General features: G+C 41.8%; 1 protein-coding gene across 4 annotated transcripts in view; it reads right to left on the reverse strand.

Annotated features, from left to right (window-relative positions):
• The window catches only part of zeb2b (zinc finger E-box binding homeobox 2b), a 98,833-nt gene that overhangs the window by 2,504 nt on the left and 75,904 nt on the right, over nucleotides 1-20,425 (reverse strand). For 2 of the 4 annotated variants that reach the window (XM_035908596.2, XM_035908592.2), the window contains exons 4-9: nucleotides 16,077-16,145; nucleotides 12,730-12,918; nucleotides 11,113-11,327; nucleotides 7,226-7,334; nucleotides 4,175-6,177; nucleotides 1,262-1,442 (exon numbers count right to left, since the gene is read on the reverse strand). In XM_035908596.2, coding sequence (XP_035764489.1) covers nucleotides 1,262-1,442; nucleotides 4,175-6,177; nucleotides 7,226-7,334; nucleotides 11,113-11,327; nucleotides 12,730-12,918; nucleotides 16,077-16,145 — 2,766 coding nt within the window. The remainder of the gene's footprint in view (nucleotides 1-1,261; nucleotides 1,443-4,174; nucleotides 6,178-7,225; nucleotides 7,335-11,112; nucleotides 11,328-12,729; nucleotides 12,919-16,076; nucleotides 16,146-20,425) is intronic. The other 2 variants (XM_087835830.1, XM_035908597.2) reach the window with 1 other exon arrangement.

The following is a 20,425-nucleotide window of genomic DNA, read 5'->3' on the forward strand; positions in this document are numbered from 1 at the left end:
AGCATGAAGAAACTCAACCGCAACTACTTATTTTAGGCCCTGCGTGCCACACTGATGAATGCAACATAAATAAACTACTGCAAAAGCAAACAAACAGAGAAGGCGACAAAGGGGTAAACAAACCCGAGATGGGGCTGTGGGGCGGGGAAGGCTCCGAGGGGTAACCCTGCTCATCTCCAATTGCAATTCGAGTTCATGGCGAGGCCTGGGCCTATATTAGGTTTTGAGCTGGAGCTCCTTCCCTACCAAATATGACGGCACGGCTCAGATGCCAAGGCTCAAAATGAGAAACCTGAGCTGTCCGAGAGTGCAGGGTGAGATAGTTTTATGACACGGGGCCATAAGCTCTCTGGCTAAATGGCACTTTTTCCCCACACTCCTTCACCTAAAAGATACCTGGATTCTTTTTAAGAAGCTACAAAGAAGCCTCTAATTTTGGCATTTCCCTAACTGCTGCTCACCACGTGTGGAAATATGGCTTCCTGCCTCGCACAAATCACATGACTCCCCCCTCTGACAGCTCCGAAACTGCACTCCAGGTCCAACATCTGGCACGATATTGTTAAAAACGCACAGCGACGCATCAGGAGTGGAGATAACGCATCCCCGCGCCCCACCCCATTTTTTCTCTTTTAAATAAAGAGGAGCTCTGACGGTGGAGCCTCCCTCCCTTTTATGTCCAACCAGATAACACGAAGGCTGCGTAAAGCACAGAGCGCTTCTCTACAGATAGTGGATAAAATAAATGATGCAACTTGGTGAAAGAGGATCTCTGTATAATAACTATAATGAAAGACTTGTTATCGGTGCTCTGAAGCTTCTAAGCACTACTCCGCTGATGTGATCTATCGTCAATAATAGGGCCGATAAAGGCATTAGGGGGCCTTTTGCTGGCTTTACATATCTAGGTGAATTGATGTGTGTCTTTAAAGATAGCAAAGTGGTTCATACAGGAAGACATGATTGGGAAATAAATGGTACAATCCTGCCTATACCTGCAAAATTACAGAAAAAGAACACACAAAGCCTTTACTCATTCGCTGGATATCAACCCTGTCAATGAAGAAGCAAGTTAGGTGTGGGTTTACATATATACAACTTAAGGGTTAAACAGAGAAGGAAAGAAGGAGGGAAAAGGGGGATAACATAAAAAAATATTTATATATTAAAATATATTCATACTGATAGGATTTGGCAACACAAACATTTAAAACATAAAAAAAGCATGGGGTTTAAAATAAGGGTCTAGAACAGTATATACCTGTGTGTTCATATTTGTGTCTTAGAAGGGAACTGCTCTTCTGGAATGTTTTGTCGCACAAGTCACACGCGTACATACCACTTTCGGTCTTCTTAATCTTCTTCCGCGACAGACAGGAGTCGGGGTCTGTCATGTCGTCCAGCCCTGACATGTAATCTGGTGTACCGTCGAGCAGGTCCCCCTAAAAAGAAAAAAAATCACAAACAAAAAAAGGGAGAAAGGATAACACAATAATGAATTTAGTGTGATGATGAGATGTTGTATATTATTTTAAAAGTGAGAAAACAGTGAGGTGGTCACTGTGTGTGTGGCAAATAACATGACTCTAGCTTAAGCTAGCTTTATGTAAATGTTTCTAATATCTGTTGTTGACATTATTCCACATGTAATCCCTTTAAAGTTTTACTTAAATTATGCGTTCATTTTCTTAATGGGACTTATGTATTTATAGTTAGGTTTAACCAGAAGACACCCTTTTCTTGAAGTGTAAATTGCTAAGCTAACTGTAAATTAAGAGTAAATATTGAAATGCTACATATTGCTCAAAGAGCGTTCGTGTTAAAATCTCAAAAGTTGTGAAAAAATTTTTTTTAGCAAGCACAATAAATATTTTCTGAGCTGCTGGGAGTTTTTAACCCTTTTACAAGGGTATTTACCTTAAGCCGCTGTAGCAAGAAAGCTAATATTTGTTAACCCAGTATCTGGTTTTAATGAAAAGTGGAGTTTATTTTATCTATAAAGCTATAAAACCTATAAGCTCTTTATAAGCAGTGTATATTTTTTTAAATGTGAAAAAAAGTTTATTAGTTGTTTATTTTTTTAGAATATGTATGTTAGAAATGCTAAAGTTTCTTTTTCCTGCTAACTTTGTCTTGCTAGAAAAACAACCTTGTACTAGTAGTTACATTTTCAAGCTATATAATCTTTTAAGGTGACAGTTAATTATAACTAAATTAAGGAAAAATAAGATGCCTGTGTTCACGTGCCGGTTTATTAACTCCTAATACTAATTTGAGAGAAAGCTAATGTTTACAATTTTAGTTGCAATTTCTTGACATTGATAGTTATTATATATGTTATATATTTAGGTTTGCTATGATATATCTTGAAAAATTGTATGAAGTTTGACAAAAAGTTAGCAGTTAGGTGTCATGCTAATTGCTATATTAACAGCTAAGTGTTTGTTAGCTAATTAGTATGCTTTGAGAGTGTCATTTAGCAAAACTACAAACACTTTGTAGCTCAATCTACGTTGGTGGAAAAGCTCATACTTGATACTTATATTATTTTAAATTACATTGATTTACATTATTAGCTGAATTTTGTAAGTTTAGGTCATAACTGCTCCATATTACATTAATATAAAGTTACTGATAGCATGCTAATTTCTAAACTACCTGTTAATTTTAAAGGAAAGTCCAGGAGATCAACGCAAAAAAAAGAACAAGTTATTTAGTGGTGAATATCCTCTTTTCTTTAAACAATAGCTGCTGAAAGATCATAAAAATATCCACCCAGACACCATTTGTCCACATAGGATCATTACACTGAAGCGTTCCTCCCAAACAATCACACAACGCTACATGTTCTCATGCATTTTTGATTACCAGCACATACCGGCATTTATTTCTTATAAAACTTTCAGCTCTGCAGTAATATCACCCATCTATAACTGACAGTCTCCTCATTATGAAACACCACCATAATGGTGTATTCAGTGTGGTCTAATTTTGTACACGAGCGTTAATTCTGCACATTCCTTTAAAATTCTCTTTTATGATGAAGATTAGTCTTAAATATGAATTGATGGAGAACAATATTACAACATTAGAGGAGGCACAGTGAGCCATTCTTGACACTGCAAACTCATATAATGATTAAAATCAGAAGGTGCACCTTAATGGCCAATATTGAGCCACCGAAGCTTTCTTTAATGAATATGTGTGTGATAATGTGGGGACAGCACTGCACTGTGTTTTAAGAAGGGACCACTATCACTCTGCAATCAATTTGAACTAAACGCCTGTAGCTGTATTTTTAAAATCTAATTTAATAACTTAGAATAGGAAACATTATTAATACTTTTTTTCATCAAAATGGTTCCCTCTATGTTAAACAGCCTTCAGCATTCACTGGTAATGAACATGGAGACTGTGCATTATTAATCCACATGTAGAAGCTCATTTTGGCTTTGGCTCTCTTTAAAATGCAGCAAAGTTGCAATGGGAAATTTCAGAGAAGTGCACAGCTCCGGGGCTCACCTTTGTCATTTTTACAAAGGCCTTTCACCCATATTTAATAACAAAATATGTGAGTTCAGGCCAGCTCTGGAGGAGGACTGGAGTCGAGAGCATTAATGTACTCCAGCGGGTAAAATTTACTGTGCAGAGTGGTAACAATTAGAGCTTTAACGAGATTAAACTTTAGGGCCAATATGGGTCCTGTCATATATTTGAACCTGATGCTGTTTGATATTTTGTGCCAGTGTTTTTTTGAGGGTAAAAATTAAAACACCACTAACATTCATAAATCTGCAAATGAAACTCTGGTAGAAGGGCTGGAGGCTCATTAAGACGGGATGAGATAATCCAGTTAAAATGAAGTCAAGGAAGTAGAAGCAATCCTCAAAGCTTTTTCTTTTTCATCACTGAATGATATTACTGCTAAAACAGCTGAACACAGGCCGCACAGGCCCTCCTTTCCTCCCACTAATGACGCCTCACTTTTTCCACCCCGGGGTTGTGTCACAGCTGTTTATCTCCATCGCCTATGCCAGTTCAGTCTACCTCAGGTGAGCGTTTCACTCTCCTAACTCCTGAGTGGTTTTTTAATTAGTACAGAAATGAGTTCAGATCATTTCAGAGAATCTGAGTGAGCCTGGGGCTTTCACAAAACCACAGGTGGCTTATTTACCTGGAAACCTGGTTTCCGCTGGTACTTTCTCCTCTGCTGCATCTCGGCAAGGGTAGCTGCCCCTGCTGCATAAGTGTAGGCCATGTGTGGTAGGAAGCCCATTTGATCCATGCCCGGATAGGGCCTAAGACCTGGTATGCTGGCCTGCATCGGGGGCATGAATGTGGCGGGTGGGAAAGCGCTCTGAGGTGGAAGCGACGTGTACAAGGGTTTGGCCGCAAACGGGTTAATGCCGAAGATGGGGCTAGTGCTTTTTTCTAAGTTTCCATTGTTGGTAGAGCCTGAGAAATCCTTTTTGAGATAGGCCAAGTTCAAAGGCTCTTCGAAGTGCTCTCGGGGAGAAGGGATGCTGTTATGGTCAATGGTAATACTGTTGACTTTAGGTCTGCTTTTGACAGTCAGTGCATGCTTGGGTTCCTTCATGAGTCTCGGCAGAGACAGGTCCAGCGGCTCAGCCTGCAGGTCTTCTGAAGTCAAGCTGTTTGGAGTGTAGGAGCTGCTGTGAGAGTTTTTGGAAGAAGTGGAGGACAGATTTAGTGGGGAGGGGGTGTTGCTGCGGGAGTGGTCCAACTTTTCACCTGTGGGTTTGGTTTGGCTGCCGCTGAACTGGTGGTTTTTCAAATGTCTGAGCGAGTTGTCACAGTTGTTCACGTTGTTATGGAGCTCTGCTATGGAGGGTGATGTGATGCGGTCAGTAGGTTTGATTAGAGACAGTGGCGACCTAGCTGCCAAAGAGTCTTTTGGTGGAGTGTGGTGGTTATTTGTTCCGACAACCATATCCGTGTTGTTCCTGTGCTCTAGTGGTGGGGTCCTGTTAGTGCCGTACTCGTACATCTTTCGCTGCTCAAACCACTCCTTGACAAATTCCTGAGGAAGGCCGACTGCTATGGAAATCTTGAGCAGCTCCTCCGAGTTGGGCTCCATGTTCATGGCAGAGTATGCCTTCAACACAGACATGTGGTCCCTGTAAGGGTTAAGAGGCCCAGTGAGTACCTTGTCAGACAACACGGAGGAGGGTAAGTGAGTGTTCTTCTCCATGAATATCCCTGGTTTATTGGGCATCAAATTCTCACTGGGCTGCAGCACAGCTTTGATCTCCTCGTTCATTTTGCACAGGTAGCGTTCGTGCTGATGCAAAGGTATTGGCCCGGGGAAGGTTTCTTTGCAGTATTGGCAAGCGTAAGGTGTAAACATGTTGTTTTCCTGCACCTTCTCATCCACACCTCCTTCAAGCATGTGGTTGGGTTTCTCTCGTTTGATATTGCTAATCTGTCTCTTTGAGTCTGTAGTCAAGCTCTGGAGGCAGGCTTTGGCTTCGTTCACTTTTTCTAATGTGTAGTCGATGATGCTTTTGGTAGCGCCGTTGTGATTGACAAGTGGAAGACCGACCTGAGCCGTTGTCAGCGCTTGTTTCTGCTCCTCTATCTGGGATCCCAGCTCCTTCATGTGGGCTTTGAGCTTGGAGAGCTCTTCTGGCTTGCAGTCCATTTTCTGCCTGCACACAGTGTTGTCCACGATCTGGAGAACCTTCTGTACTTCGCTCAGGTTATTCCCCAGTGGACCCGGGTAGCTCAGGAGCTGCGCTTCAAGTCCGGCCATCCCAAGATGCTGCAAGGGGCTCTGGGCAGAGTTGTGGTGGATCCCAAGTGGGCTGTTTCCCCCCACTCCTCCATTCATGAAAGGCCCAGGAGCGGCAAATCCATGAGAAGCCATCATCAGCTTGTAGTCGAAGTCCAGCGGCTCCGTCTTGATGTTCAGGTGGTTGTTGTGCTCGGCGAGGCTGAGTGGCTTGCCGTTCTCAAGCTTTTGCCGCAGCTGGGTGATGGCAGTGTTAGTGGGGGAGGCGGAGGCAGAGGTGGGGGAGGAGCCTGTCTTCATGTTGCTGCGCATCCTGCCATTGACTGCAATCAAGCCAATACACTTTTTGCTGCTGATGTGGGAACTGTAGGAGCCCGAGTGAGAGAAGCGCTTCTTGCAGTTGGGGCACTCATAAGGTTTTTCACCTGAAACAAGAAATATAGATGGTTAGCCAAGACCAGTAAACAACCAATTGGCTCAAAGCGGGGTCATGCAATTTTGCTTTTTCTCTCATATTATTTTACGGTCTATACTTTACAATATAAAACGCCTTGAGGTGGCTGTTGCTGTGAACCGGTGCTATATAAATAAAACAGAATTGAAATTAACTGAATTGTGCCAAGATGTGCAATATGCGCACAGAGCCGGTAATCTGCCAGTGTAGTGTCTGTGTTTTCTTTTTTTTCTGCCAAACTGAATTGGTTTAGAGATCTTTGCTCTTTTTTTGTACTTACATGTTTTGAGTGAAAGTAAACCATTCTTTAACATTTATTAGCTTTAACGTTTTCTGCTCAGCTCAGTGAGCACACAAAGACACTAAACACAAAGGCATGGAAACCTCACTGACTACTTTTGTTTTGGACATTTTAAGCATGTTCAAACAAGTGTGATGGACATCAAATTATTTTTATTTGATTTTATTTGTAGGAAAAAAGGCTCTCATCCAATAAACCGTAGGAATTAATTGAAAAACAAATTCCTTAAGAGTGGTTGGGGCACTGTTAAGAAAATGTAAAAGTTATTTAATTCTTCATGTTTTGCTTTGAACCTAAAGTCAATGTAATCTGAAAAAAACTGCATTAAAAATAAATTTAATTATATAAAATAATAAATTATAGTTGAGCAATAGGGCTTCCTAGGTAAGGATACTATTTGTTTCATGCTTGTATAACCAGAATAACAGCTCCACAGTACATGAAGTTTTGAAGTAAGTTTAATATACACATCTGATCTCTGCAACAAAATACTCCTCTTTTAAGGCTGATAAAAAGGAAAGTTTGCGACAAGTAAACAAATAAATTCAATTCAATTTAAAAGCTTCACACACATAAGCAAATATTGCACACCCCGAGGACTTCAGTGTCCATTAACAGCCGACGAGTGTCCAAAATAAACCAAAAGGAATATCTGTGGATCCTTAAATCACCGTTATGAATATTCAAAGAGCAGGGCAGCGTTCTTCCTGCAACTCACCGCTATGAATCCGGAGGTGTTCCTTCAGATGGTGCTTGTATTTGAAGGCCTTGCCGCACTCGGTGCATTTGAACTTGCGGTTGCCGGCCGCTTGGTTGAGCAGTTGGTGCTGTGAGAGAGAAAAAAAAACAGCGAAAGAGAGAGAAAGAGATTTTAAAAAAAGAAAAATGTACAAACATGGAGGGGGTAAGAGTTCAGTTCACGCTACAAGCCAAATGGCTCCTGTCGCAAACGAAGCATCTTGGCTTTCTACTCCCACCTCCGTTGAGCAACTACAGGCAGCGGCGGCGATAACAGAGAGAATCACATACCTTTTAATTTCCTGGCTGCACAGCCAAAGGAGGCCTGCCTTTAGAATTTGGCAGCCGAGAAAATAGAATAAATGAAAAGAGTCTTTTTTAGAGCGTTTCTCCTTCATTAGAGGTGCCGATGTGATCTACTTTTCATTAATTTGGGGTCTAATCAGTCCAAAATGTATTCAGAATCATCTGTGAGCTCTCTCTCGCCCAGCATACCTGTATTCACACCATCTGAATTGCACTTTTTTTTTCTTTCCTCCCCTCTGCAAATGTGTTGCAGTAATTAGGTCCCCCCCCCCCCCAAAAAAAAAACAAACAAAAAAAAACCTCAAATGTCTCTTTAATAATCTTGGGATAAAAAAGCCAGCACATGGGCCCGGCCTTGATTTTGCTGTTCAAAAAAATAAAAAAGGTAAACATCAATTGCAATCCATCACATTTGCAATTCAAACAGAGCCTTCCTCTCTTAAAAAAAGGGAAAGAAAAATCAAAATATAATAATACTCAGCAACAACAACACAGGGTGTGTAAACCTGGCTCGTCACTCACAAAACAATTAATTCCAAGTGGGAGGTAGGGATGTTAAATGGTTAGTAAATATGGATAAAAGAAAAAAAGAGAGAGAGACACATTTTCTCTGAGCTTGCTAGGGGGAAAAGCAGAGCGACTCCCTCCTCCCAGTTCAGCCTTGACAAATGCTGGGGTGTGTGCTGACTCTACCCACATTCCTGGGGAGACAGATGGTGGCGCGCAGGACACTGGGAGGACTGGGAGGAATTGTTCAAACAGCCCCAACCTTCAAAGATCAAGCAGGGAGAGTCGAGGCCCCGCCAAGCGCCGGAGAGGGACCCCACCGCTCGTATGTTGCTGAGTTGCATAAACAAACAGCAACAGCTGCTTCGCTACCTCCGCCCCCATCTCCATCGCCACCGCCACCACCTTCCTCTTACTTCCCCCTCCCTGAGGACCCCTGCCCGGTAAAGTTTAGTCTCGCCACCACTGCTAATAAGACACAATTGCTCCGCGCTCGTAATTGTGAATGGCACTGGCGAAAACGCTCCGTCTCTCCTTCATGGCTTGTTGTCTGTGTGAATGCCACCACTGCTGTTTGTGGGCGGGGGCCCGACTGGATTGGACTGGATGTTTGCATATGTATAACCTCTAATTAGTCATATTTCAGCTAATTGCTTAAGAGGAGGAGGAGTATTAACGCTTGTAAACATAGCAGACAGAACGGAGCAGCACATGTTTACCTATCAGAACATTACTCTTTATGTTAATCTGACTGCGGCTCGGCTTGTTGTTAATTGCCAAATGTACATCTAATATAAGCAAACAGTGGAGTTTGTCAGTGTCGATAATTAGAGGACAGGCTTAAAAAATCAAGAGCGCCACCTAGGGAAAGGAATCAAAAAGAGTAAGACATCACCTCAATCTCATCTGGAGGATTAGCACTTAAACAATCCAGCTCATTTACAAATCAAGATAACCGGCTTTGTAGAAGGAGCCACGGTGCTTGAATAGGAGTCTTTGGCCATTGACTGGACTCCGGAGGGGAGCAGCAACAGCATTGTAATATGAGGATTGGGACAGCGGCTCAGTCGGCCGGCCCATCTGCTCACGTTTACACCCAGCTGGTAGATCAGGTGAAAGTGCTGGCTGCTGACATCTGATCAAATCAGCCACAGTCTGAGCCTGTCATCCTCGCTTCAGAGAGCACAACACAACACCCACGACCTGGGACTGAACACCGCAAAGCATCAGAGTACATGATATCATCTGTTATTGGCTGAATGGCTCAGTTCTTTTTTTATAACTCTACTTGCATTACAAGGTTTTTCTAGCAGAGGAAGTCCAAGAGAAAATTGGACACCAAGATGTGACAGATTATTTTTCTCCAAACGGGGCTGACCCATTTGAGCTGTAGTTTTTCTGTATGTAAAAGAAAAAGTCTAACATTTTATAATAAACATTGGTAATAAACCATAAATTGATAGTTAACTGACCTTTGTATCTCACCAGGACCAATTCATATTTGATTTTTTACTTAGTTTGGCAGGTAAGTGCATTACATTCATTTTGGACGCCCTACATTAGTCTAGTTATTATTACAATCCGCCAAGTTATTACTGCTATTAGTAAAATGTTTAACTGAGTTTCTTACTGAGACCCATACATAATCTGATTACTGGCATGTCTACAATAACCATTGCAACACAGATTTACAACAGTTTTTCTACTTTTAACAAACCACAAAATGACAATATTATTTGCTACTTAATAGTTTGTGTTTATAGATGGTTAAACATCATTTCCTGTCTTACTCATTGTTTGGTTATTTTGTAGTCTAGGTTCACATTAGGCTGTTCAAATCAGGGTGAGCTAAGAAAAGGAGGAAAGTGATGGTAACATTTATTAATCATTAATAGCTTGTTATATAATCAGAATGTAACTATTACAGAATTGTATTATTTATGTAGTTAAAAATAATAAATTAACAAATTTTAACAAATTATTAGCCAATGATTTCAGGGTGTCTGAGTGAAAAAAATGTCTGTTCTTTTTTTTTTTTTTTTTTTTACAAAAGGCCAAACAGCTGCCTGCTGGAGGTCTCTTCCTGAGAAAAAGGGAGTTCCTTGTACCCACTTTCATCAAGTGATTGTTCATAGGTGGATCAATGGATTGCTGGCTTTAGTGTCATTAACTTATAATACAATACAGTTTGGCATGACTGTTGCATGGCGCTGTTTACATGTCTACATAAGTGGATTCTTTACATTTAGAGGTTAAGTCGCAGTCTTTAATAAAGCAAAAATTCTTCAATTATAATTATCCTCCGAAGCAAAAACACCAACTTCATCTACTTTGAAATTTACTGCTCCGGTTTTAGCTTACTGAGAACTTATAATTATCCCCAAATGTGCAAAAACTCTGAAAGCGTGCAATTTTTTTTTTGCCACAATCTATCTCAGCGCACATCTTCAACTAAAAGCTGACAAGCGAGTTAAACACCCGTAACTGCTGGATGCGTTTTCACCTCACAGAACTTTAAGGTGATTCATGCTAACTGCCAGCGGATTCACATTATATTTCAGACGTACAGGATATAAATCGTGGGAGAAAAAAATGAAAGTATACACAGATGTTTATGCAGTGCATGAAATTAGAAGTGGAGGGGGGTGGAGTTTGATGGAGTGCTACGACTGCGGGCTGCACCAGAAGAACATTAAAGGCCAGGAGTGAAGTGAAGTTAAGGAGCTGATAAAAATTTCCAAATTGGAAATTAACACAATCATTCGATCGTGAACACGAGACTGGAAAATCATATCAGGGAGGGCCATCAAAAAACCATTTAGGGCCTCAATTAAAGTTATTACCATTAAAGGATCTGCATCTTCAAAATGCCATGAAAAATTAATAATGATTGCCAATCAGAAAAAATGATCTCCCTTCTCTGAGGGATCGGGGCACATTAGAAATGAAATGAAACAGGGGACAGACAGAGGAGGAGAAGGAAGGAGGGGAAACAGGAAGAAGGGGATGGGATGAGGAAGAAGAAGGAGAAAAAAGAAAGAATATCCCCCTCACCTGATCCCTCGCAGGCTTGTGTGTGGCCATATGCCGCTCAAGCTGAGTGCGGTAAGCAAACGTGTAGTTGCACAGGGGGCAGGCGAAGTTCTCCTCGTTCTTCTCATGGCGGTACTTGATGTGCTCCTTTAGCGATGTCAAACGCTTGTAGCCCCGGTCGCAGTAGGGGCAGGTCAACAGTTGGGCGAAGGCATCTGGCGTTCCAGGTGGCAGGTCTGCACAGGAGACAGCGGGAGGAGGAGAAGGAGGGAGGAGGAAGGGGAAGGGAAAGCGGGCCAAAAGGTCAGCGAATCAATGGCAACTAACGGGCGGGCTGCCCAGAGTGGTATGGGAGTTATCTCTGCAATCTGCTCCACATGAGAGTCACAGTGTCAGGCTGGCATCCGCTGCACTACGACCTCCTCCCGACTCACACACAGCACTCCCACTCGTTCTCACTTTCCTCCACATAGTTACAAACACGTACACGGTACTGGACGCACACACTATTCCACAGATAGTCCGAATTTCTTTAAACAGCCCTCATTTTCTATCCCCCCAACACCTAACCACCACCGCTGGCACGTTCATCGTGTCTGCAGCGTGAATCACAATCCCGCTCAAATTCAAGCCCCCCTCTTCCAATTCTTTCCCTCCGGGGAGCTTCGGAGGTGTGCTATCTGATTTCAAGCCCCTGCCCAGCTGTTGCTTAAGACTGTAGGTAAACACCCAGGCATCCGGCGAATCTGTGGGACCAACAGCTGCCCGGTCGTGTCAGCGAGGAGACTTTTTCTCCCCCTTTCTTTTCTTTTTTTTTTTTTTAAACATTTGCCAGGACATTAGCTGAGCAAGCACCCTCAGTTACAGCAGCAGTTATGCTATAAGAGTAGGCACATTTAAAGCTGGGTATCCTTTAAAATGGTCTGGAGTAATAGGAAAGGTTTTTAAATGGATCGGTTTAAAGAACGTTTTAAGACATTCTTCAAGTTTAAAGGTTATTGTGGGTGTCTTTCTGCAAAGAACATCCACCAAGCTGCTGGCAACACATCTAGAGTTAAGAGCAGGGTTTGGGTTAGGTTTTGTCTACTTTGACAACCTTGAACTGAAAAACGATGATGCCAAAACAAATGCATGAGGCTTAATTTGAAAGATATCATATTCTCCTTCGTGAAAATATGCCTGTTTAGCCCTGTGAGGTCTAACCCTAAACCTACTTATGTTTTATAGAAAAAAAACTTTAATAGATTTGATGCTTGCCATCTAGAAGGATCCTTTTTGGTATCCCATGATTGTGAACATTTGGAAGAACAATTAAAAAATCATAATGACAAATTCTGATAGGTTAGGGTTCGGGTTGGGTCAGTGCCAATGACCCCAATGACTTAGATTTTACTTTCTTTTAACACGTGGCTAAAAATAACCCTAATAATCCTGACTCTGAGAGGTTAAACCTACCTGCAACTCTTCCTTAACAAAGGGAACCATAGATAGGTTATCAAAATTAGGTCAAAATTAGCATCAATTCCCAATATTTTCTGAGTCATAGCTGTTCTGGGTTACATCTTGTCTTGTTTCCTTCCTCTCACCCTAATCTTTCGACCCAGATCCTTCCTACAAACTCTTGGACAGGACCCGTACCGTTCTCCTCGGGTCCAGTGGCTTCCGGTGTGCCCAGGCGGGACAGCTCCTCGGGGGCTTCCGGGTAGATGATGGCGGTGTCGCCCCGCTGCAGGTACTCGGCGATGCTCACCACATGGCTGTCGCTGTCATCCAGCTTCCGCTTGGCAAAGAAGTCCTCCAACTCTGAAGTGCAATCGACGCTCTTGACTGAAGTGACAGAGAGGAAGAAAGAGAGATGGAGATTGTGAAGGAGGAGACTGAGGACAGGAGGGTGGGGGGGAGGCGAGAGGAATAAATTGGATTCCCTTTGTCCCCAGAGAAATGTCTTACAGGAGGATATTGGGAACATCTTGGTGGAAATGTGATGAGGATAGCCACCCTAAAACATTACGGCTGTGCTTTGGGGAGAATGCATCTAAATTACTGGGCTTGCTTGTCACGCCATGTCGGCTAAAACAAGAACTGTAACTTAATCCGAACAAAAGTCGGGAGATAAAGGTGCTACCATGAGCCTTGAAAAAAAACTTCACTGACCTAATTTACTCAAATAAATTTTTTAAAAAAGAGCCTCATATACACACATACAGACAAGCCTGGCTTAATCAGCAACAGAGCCACGTTTCTCAGTATCGACTTTCACATATAAGGTCAATCAAGAGGCTGTGGCTTTTGTTGATTCTGTGTTGAACAGATTACCAGGGCCAAACCACAAAAAGAGAAGAAAAAAAAGGGAAAGAAAGAGCGAGAGAGGAGAGAGAATGTGGGGGGTGGGGGCGGGGGAGGGGGGGGGGGGGGGGGCATGCTTTGCCATAGCTGAGCTGAATGAATCTTAAGCCAACCAAAGTGCTGAGGCCACACAATGCGTTTTCTCAAATTATTTCCCAGTCCCTTCTCTTCAGGGAAACTCTTAAGCTGCAGCGTGGAGATAGCTGCCTCCTAAACAACAAACCGGAGCAAAAAGAAAATCAGCAGCCTTCATTAGTCAAGGGGATGGCCGACTTTCAAAACATCACACGTATGCGCGCACAGACACGCACACATACTGTTTACAACCTGGAGAGATCCTGGAGGATGTTTGGCGACCAAAATTTTTTTTAAAAAAAAATCCTCACAAAACAAAAACAACCAAGTGACGTCTCACCAGACTTCACCCCGTTAATTAGGCTTTTAGACTGCGAGCCAAGGTGAGGTTTAAAGAGCGATTTGTTAGACCGTGATGACTTTGCAGGCCAATTTGCGAAAGGTCAAGGTAGTAGATATTTGGATGTCAAAAATGGCACCGAAATGTCATCGGTGCCAATGGATCGCTTTTGATAACCGTGATGGCATAATTCTCAGTCTTCTCATTAGATGATTCTTTGTGGCTTTGGAGGAAGTGCTAAGCTAATTGTGATGATTGACTGATGATTGACTGGGTGCGGCTCAGTGCAAGCAGTTCCTGGACTTAACGCTGAAAAGCTTCAGGGTAATGAAACATGGTTTACTTTAACATTCATCTGATGCAAGCGACCAAGCTTCTATCATCAGGAATAATAAAATGAGGACATATTCTGGATGAAAAAACATACATGCAAAGTGTTTCTTTAAGGAGAAAACGACCAGCTTTCTTTCCAACGGACGAGGAAATCACCTGGATCAAAGTGTGCTTTGGCATCGGGGGACGTGATCAAACTGCTCATGTCTTTAAATGAAATCACATGTGATCTAGTGGCGGGGAGCTTCCACAGCGGTGCCACAGTATTGTTTCCAAAAGTCCTTTAAATGGAAAACATTTGCTGGGCTTGAATTTTCAGAACATGAACAGAGGGAGAGGAGAAAAGAACGCGAAAAGGAAAACAGCAGCAGAAAGTAACGGTAATTAAAGCTGATGGGAGGATTTTGATTCAGGGCTGCATGGCGTTCTGCGGGGCGAGTTCGGTTTACCATAACGGCGTCCGAGGCCAATTGTCAGGGTGGCCAGGATGATATCATGGAAGGGAGGGTATGTGGCGACAAATCAGCTTTGGTGGCTTAATGAAAAATGGCAGATCGTGTTCGACTCCACCAGAAGAAACACTTAGCTAACTGGGAAAGCTGAAAGTAGCATGTGTAATCAATGGTTATTAAAATCAAAATCACTTCAGCTGCCTATAAACATACACGGGATTGCCTCAGTGATCACTGAGTCAGCAGAGGAAGATTTCCTTTTAATTACAGCGCGCAGTTTGTGGATATGTTTGCTTTGTTCTGTTCAGGAACTCCTCCAGGGACTGCAAAAAGCTAAAAAGGCCTGTATTAACTTATTAACATTCACCAGGCCACCAGCAACCCATTTAGGTTTGATTTTTCTTTTATCCACATGTTTATTAGGCAAATTTTCACAAATTGGAAACCCATAACTCTAGCTCTAGATCAGTTGGCAGTGACCTTGTAGATCTTAAGAGATTCAGGTTCTGTGGTTTAGTGGTTATAACTATTACAACCTTTTATGTTACAGCCAACTTTAGTCTAGTTTTAAACACAGTTTTGACTTGGAATTATTCATTTTGACCCCATCAGTCTTCAGCAGGTTATCAATAAACCGTTAAGGTTAGAATTACAAACTAGTGACCCTTCAAATTAATCAAATGCGTTACATACATTTTGGAATTACAGTTCTTCTTTTTTGAGATTATCCAACTGAGTATCCAAAACAGGCAGAAGTGCCATCAAAGGGCTGGACATTAGCTGAAATCTAACCCTACTAAAACAAGCCACATTCAACCTGATGGCACATCAAAGACTTTCTAACCTCTTAACATCCACCAGGTCACCAGCAACGCATCTAGCTAAGAAGGAGGGATTTGTTTAGTTTCAGTCACTTACTAAATAGTCAATTTTTCATAAACTAGAAACTACAAACATATGCTTAGCCTAACCCTAGATCAGTAGTCGGTAGTTTGGGGTCTTTAAAACGTACAACTTTAGCTGAGTTTGAACCCAGTGTTGGGCGTGAAATGGTCATGTTGAACAGTTCACTTTCAGTTTGAGAAGCTCTTAACATCTACGAGGTCCTACAAGTTGCAGTTGAGCTGCTGGAAGTAAGTTTTTAACCTCTTAACATGACCTGCTAGATGTAAAGACAGTAAAAAACAGTAAGAGAAAGAAAACTAAAATATCCGCTCCTTGACGGCAGAGAACCCTTACCCTATATTTCGGAGTTAAAAACAAAGGACTTCCATTATTATGTTTATTTGTTCCAATAGGTTAGAGTACTAGTCATCAACGATAGGGCTGTCAGACCTTAAAGACTTGCAGACTGACAAAGAAACATGCACGTAAGGCACCAGACAAGAATGGCTTAATATGAAAGGTTTGACACACATACAGCAAATATCTGAACTCACCTGTACCGTTTCCAACTGTCTGCAAAGTGGTATCAGGCCCCAGGGTGTCAAAATCATCTTTTATTTCATCTGCACAAAAACAGAAGAAGAAGAAAAAGCAGAGAAGGGAGGGTGAGTACCTCGATGTACCATGCACGCTGACAAACGCTGACAATGAGGCCTTTAAGAAGAAGGTATGGCGAAACCAATAAAGGCACCGCTGTGCATCGCAGTGCACCGCGGCTTTATTCAGCATGCTTAATGAATGCTATCATCTGAGCCAGACAGAGACTTATTTACCTTTAACGTGACAACAAGCGGCGGGGGAGGCGAAGAAAGCTTCAATCGCCAAACAGAGCGATTAAATACAACACGGAACACATCCACCTGAGCAATCATAGAGCTCCAGCCAACACGCAGGCTGAGCTTATTACTCCCCGGCTGTGACGCCGCTGCAATCCGCTGCATGCAGGATCACGCTTGTTTTTTATCATATGTCATTTTGGTGGATGCTTTTATCCAAAGCAGCTTGGAGTATTGTGAGCGCGCACATTTTTGTGATTCACCACAAGCCCTGGCAGAGACTTAGTAGTGCCTTGCTCCGAAACTAAAAGGAATACAACCCTTAACCACAAATTAAGAGTTTTAGTTGCACAAACATTTCTCCCGGGCAGAAATAACCTCATTGGTTGGGGTAAACCTCAGGTGGGTGGAGTCAGAAAATAAATAAATTAATGTTTTCTGGTGAGGTATGAAGCCCGACAATACAGAAAAACATGTAAAACAGGCGGAAACTATTATTTCAAAGCCTCGCACACACGATACTGAAGGGGAAAATGCATTTTTAACCAACAAAAAAAAGACACATTTGATCTGCCCTATTTACCACTTTTGAATATTCCTTCTTCTGCAGCAACCTATCTGGATTGAAAGCCTTTCATATTACCCTTTTACTTGAAAGTTATCAAGCAATATTCCTCAGTCTCTGGCTAGATTTTAGGCTCTAAGAATCTGTGGCTTTCTTTTTTTGGCTCCACCTACTCAAGCCTGACCTCAGCTATTCAGATTATTCCTTCATCTCAAAGAAACCCTTCCTCGGAGAAATGTTGGTTTAAGCAGGACAAGTTCTTACTGCCAATCAGGATAATGGCTCCCGGTCTGTGCAGACGGGGAGATATTGCCCTGGCACAGGTGAGGCGACAGTAAATAAAGGGTGGATTGACAAGCTCATAAACAAACGCTCTTTTCCACCTCCACCTCACGGTCGACAGGAGGACACAGACTTGACAATCAGCTTAAGAAGTCCCTGGTCCCTCCTTCCTGCCTCGTCAGTAAAAATTAAATCAAGGTGCTTCCGAGAACATGAGGCCTTTGTCTTAAAATAAAAAAACAAGAACAAAAAACCTGCATTGTCTTCTTTTCACGCATCTGTTCTTGCTCTGCTGCTCCTGCAAGGAGGTTACAAGCGTTGCATTGTGAGCATTTTTTATTTTTTTTTCCCAGATGACAGCAGGATCCGATGTATCGGACTATCCCTTGGCTATTAAACCAGGATGAGCGCCTACATAAGAGCAACCTGGCTGAGATAATACAGGAAAGGTGGTGGGTGTGTTGTTGATAATAATGTTATCCTGCTTACATTGCTTTGCACAAAAGCCAGAAGCAAAAAGAGTTTTTATTTGGAGTTGGAAACAATGGGCTTGATCGTTGTGGAATGCTTTCTAAGGCTCGCAATTCGGGTTTGCTTGAAATTAGAGATTTGGCTTCTGCGGTGAAATGATAAATACCCCTGTCAATGGCTTCAGAGAATAATGACAGACTCTTCTGCAGGGGTATGTCCTAGTTTAACTTTCCCCATGCTGTACATTTGATTGCACGTCTGCCAAACAGCATCAAAACCACAGTCGCACTATGGGAAAATAAATGGGTTTTAAAGAACATAAATTAAAGCTATGACAAAACAAAACAGATAAAAAAAAATACCTCCACCACAGATTAAAATATACCCACAAGTATCAGATATCAGAATGTAGAAAAGCCTCCCCCCCACCCCGTCCACCCTTTTGTGCTTAAAACTCCCTCACATTTCTGTGTCCTCGTAGGCACCGTGTTTGCGTTGGGTAATCAAAATTGACTGCATACTTTTAGTCTGACGCAAGGGGATGACCAGTGGGATTTACTGGCCCTTCACTCTCCCCTATTTACCTTGGAGAACTTTTGTTATCTGTGGTCTGAAGGGAGGGACGGCTGCTTCCAGTAGGAGGTAGACTAACACCACATACACCTCTTTGCTATGGCCTCTGGGACACTTAAATACATAGATCCATGCCAGTGCTGAGCTACTTTCAAATGGGACAAAGTGCCATTGCAGTGAGTGACAGTGGCTCATTGCTCTTTTTAACTTTTTCTGTTTACATATCGCACAACCCTCTCTCAGATAGACTCAAATTAGTTCCTTTGTTTTAAAACTGGTACTAAATAGAATAAAAAGGCATTACACTCAATGTAATGCCTTTTTGTTCTATTTAGTGATATATTTATAACAATTTAATCATTATGTTAAGTTGTGCTTTTTTCCCCGACATGACAGGGATCAGTAATAACTGTTACTCCATGTTGTTGTCTAGATATTTCGTTTGTTAATCCACATTTTTAGCTTGCAATTCAAAGTGACTGCTAGCCATACTGTTAAATAAAGAATTTCCAACTTTATTTCCAACCAAAATTTGCAATTTTAGTTCACTGTTTTAAGTGTATATCCAAAGAAACTATGGGCCAAACTGGACTAAAACCATGAAAATATCTTTAAGTCTCTTAGCTATTTCAAACAGTTATCTATATTTCTAATACCCTGGCAGCTTTAAAAAATTCATTTCTCTATTCATAATTTTAAGTCCTTATTTCAATTGTTATTTATACTTTTACTAAAAAAAAATCACTGTCTGTAAATTCTTAATTTTAGCTACCTATTTCAACTGTTGTCCATAATTTAAGCTAACTGTTAGCTATATTGTTAGCTATATCATTAGCAAAGCTAATAAGCTAGCCAGTTCAATTATATTTAGTTTGTAAAATAAACTGTATTTTCTCCTTTTTCATATTAGCCGGGCTGGGCACAGAATATAGAAACACGCCCTTGGCAATGGATGGGAATTATGATTAGGAATCATTGGCTGGGAATTGCTGCCTTAAACCAATAAAAACGTCCAACATTAGTGTTATTAGCTTCTGTTTAGAGAAGAATTCTTAGAAAAGTGAGTTTATCCTTGAAAGGGAGCTTAAAAATGTTACATTATGAAAACAAAAACTGCAAGTAATGTCAGGAAAGCAAAAGAAGAGAGGCATCTGATTTCTGCTGGATCCACTTATACCACAAATATGTGCCTATTCTTGGTCATGGAAAGCGTCTTGGATGAAAGTGTCCGCTAAATGGTGGAAAAGTGTGTTTTGTTAGCAGTAAATCACTGAAGACCTGAGGCGGTAAGGTACACACCTCCTTGAAGAGTGATGTTGAGGTTTGAGAGCCGACTCTGGACTCAGGAGGAGTCCAGACTACCTTTGGCCCGACTGTAATTCCACCTATTTTCATAGCAGCTCAGATGCTGTTTATTTTGAAAACATTCCTGTTTTTATGGCCGGTCACCGCAGTCACAGGCGCTTTAAAGTTCTGCCTTTGTGCATTTAGCCTCATTTATCCTGAATCTGTCATGTTTGAGTCAAGCGCCTAATAGTTCTGAATCTCGGAAACAAAACAAAAGTGGCAGGATTAAAGGTTTTAGAAGGCTAATGCAAAATTGGATATTTTTAGACTTGTCAATGGCAGATACTCTGTTCCATCGCTTCGAAATTGAGCATTTAGCAGCCAAAGAACACAGTGTTTTCCCCTGAATTTTATTCTTGGCAGGATGGATAGGCATCTAAAACGCTATGGGAAAGTCCTGGACTGCAGTAGGTGTTTAAATGACAAATTAATAACTGCACAACTCGATAGATGTGCAAAGAAAACAAGAACCACTGTTTGATCGAAAACAGAAGGCCAAATTTGGCTAAAAAATAAATTTTTTCATTTTTTTTTGTTTGCAAACAACACAAACATGAAGCAAACAGCGCTGCTGTCAGAAATCCCCCTGCCCCCCCACCGACGGCTGGGAGAAGGGGTTTAAAAAGGGCAACGGGGGGAAGACAGGTGATTTATTTGAAAACGCCTGTCAGTGATAATGATGTCATGCTTTCCAGCACATCGTGTCCAGCCTCACTGTGGGATTAAGGAATGTCAAGGACAATGCCAGACACAAGACTCTGATTGTGCGGTGGAATCAGACGAGGCTCTGCGATAAACTTTTTCTTTCTTACATGCTGTAGTTGTGTCT

This window comes from Neolamprologus brichardi, chromosome 23 (genome assembly GCF_056152115.1).
Source record: "Neolamprologus brichardi isolate AB-2024 chromosome 23, ASM5615211v1, whole genome shotgun sequence".
Classification (NCBI taxonomy): Eukaryota; Metazoa; Chordata; class Actinopteri; order Cichliformes; family Cichlidae; genus Neolamprologus; species Neolamprologus brichardi.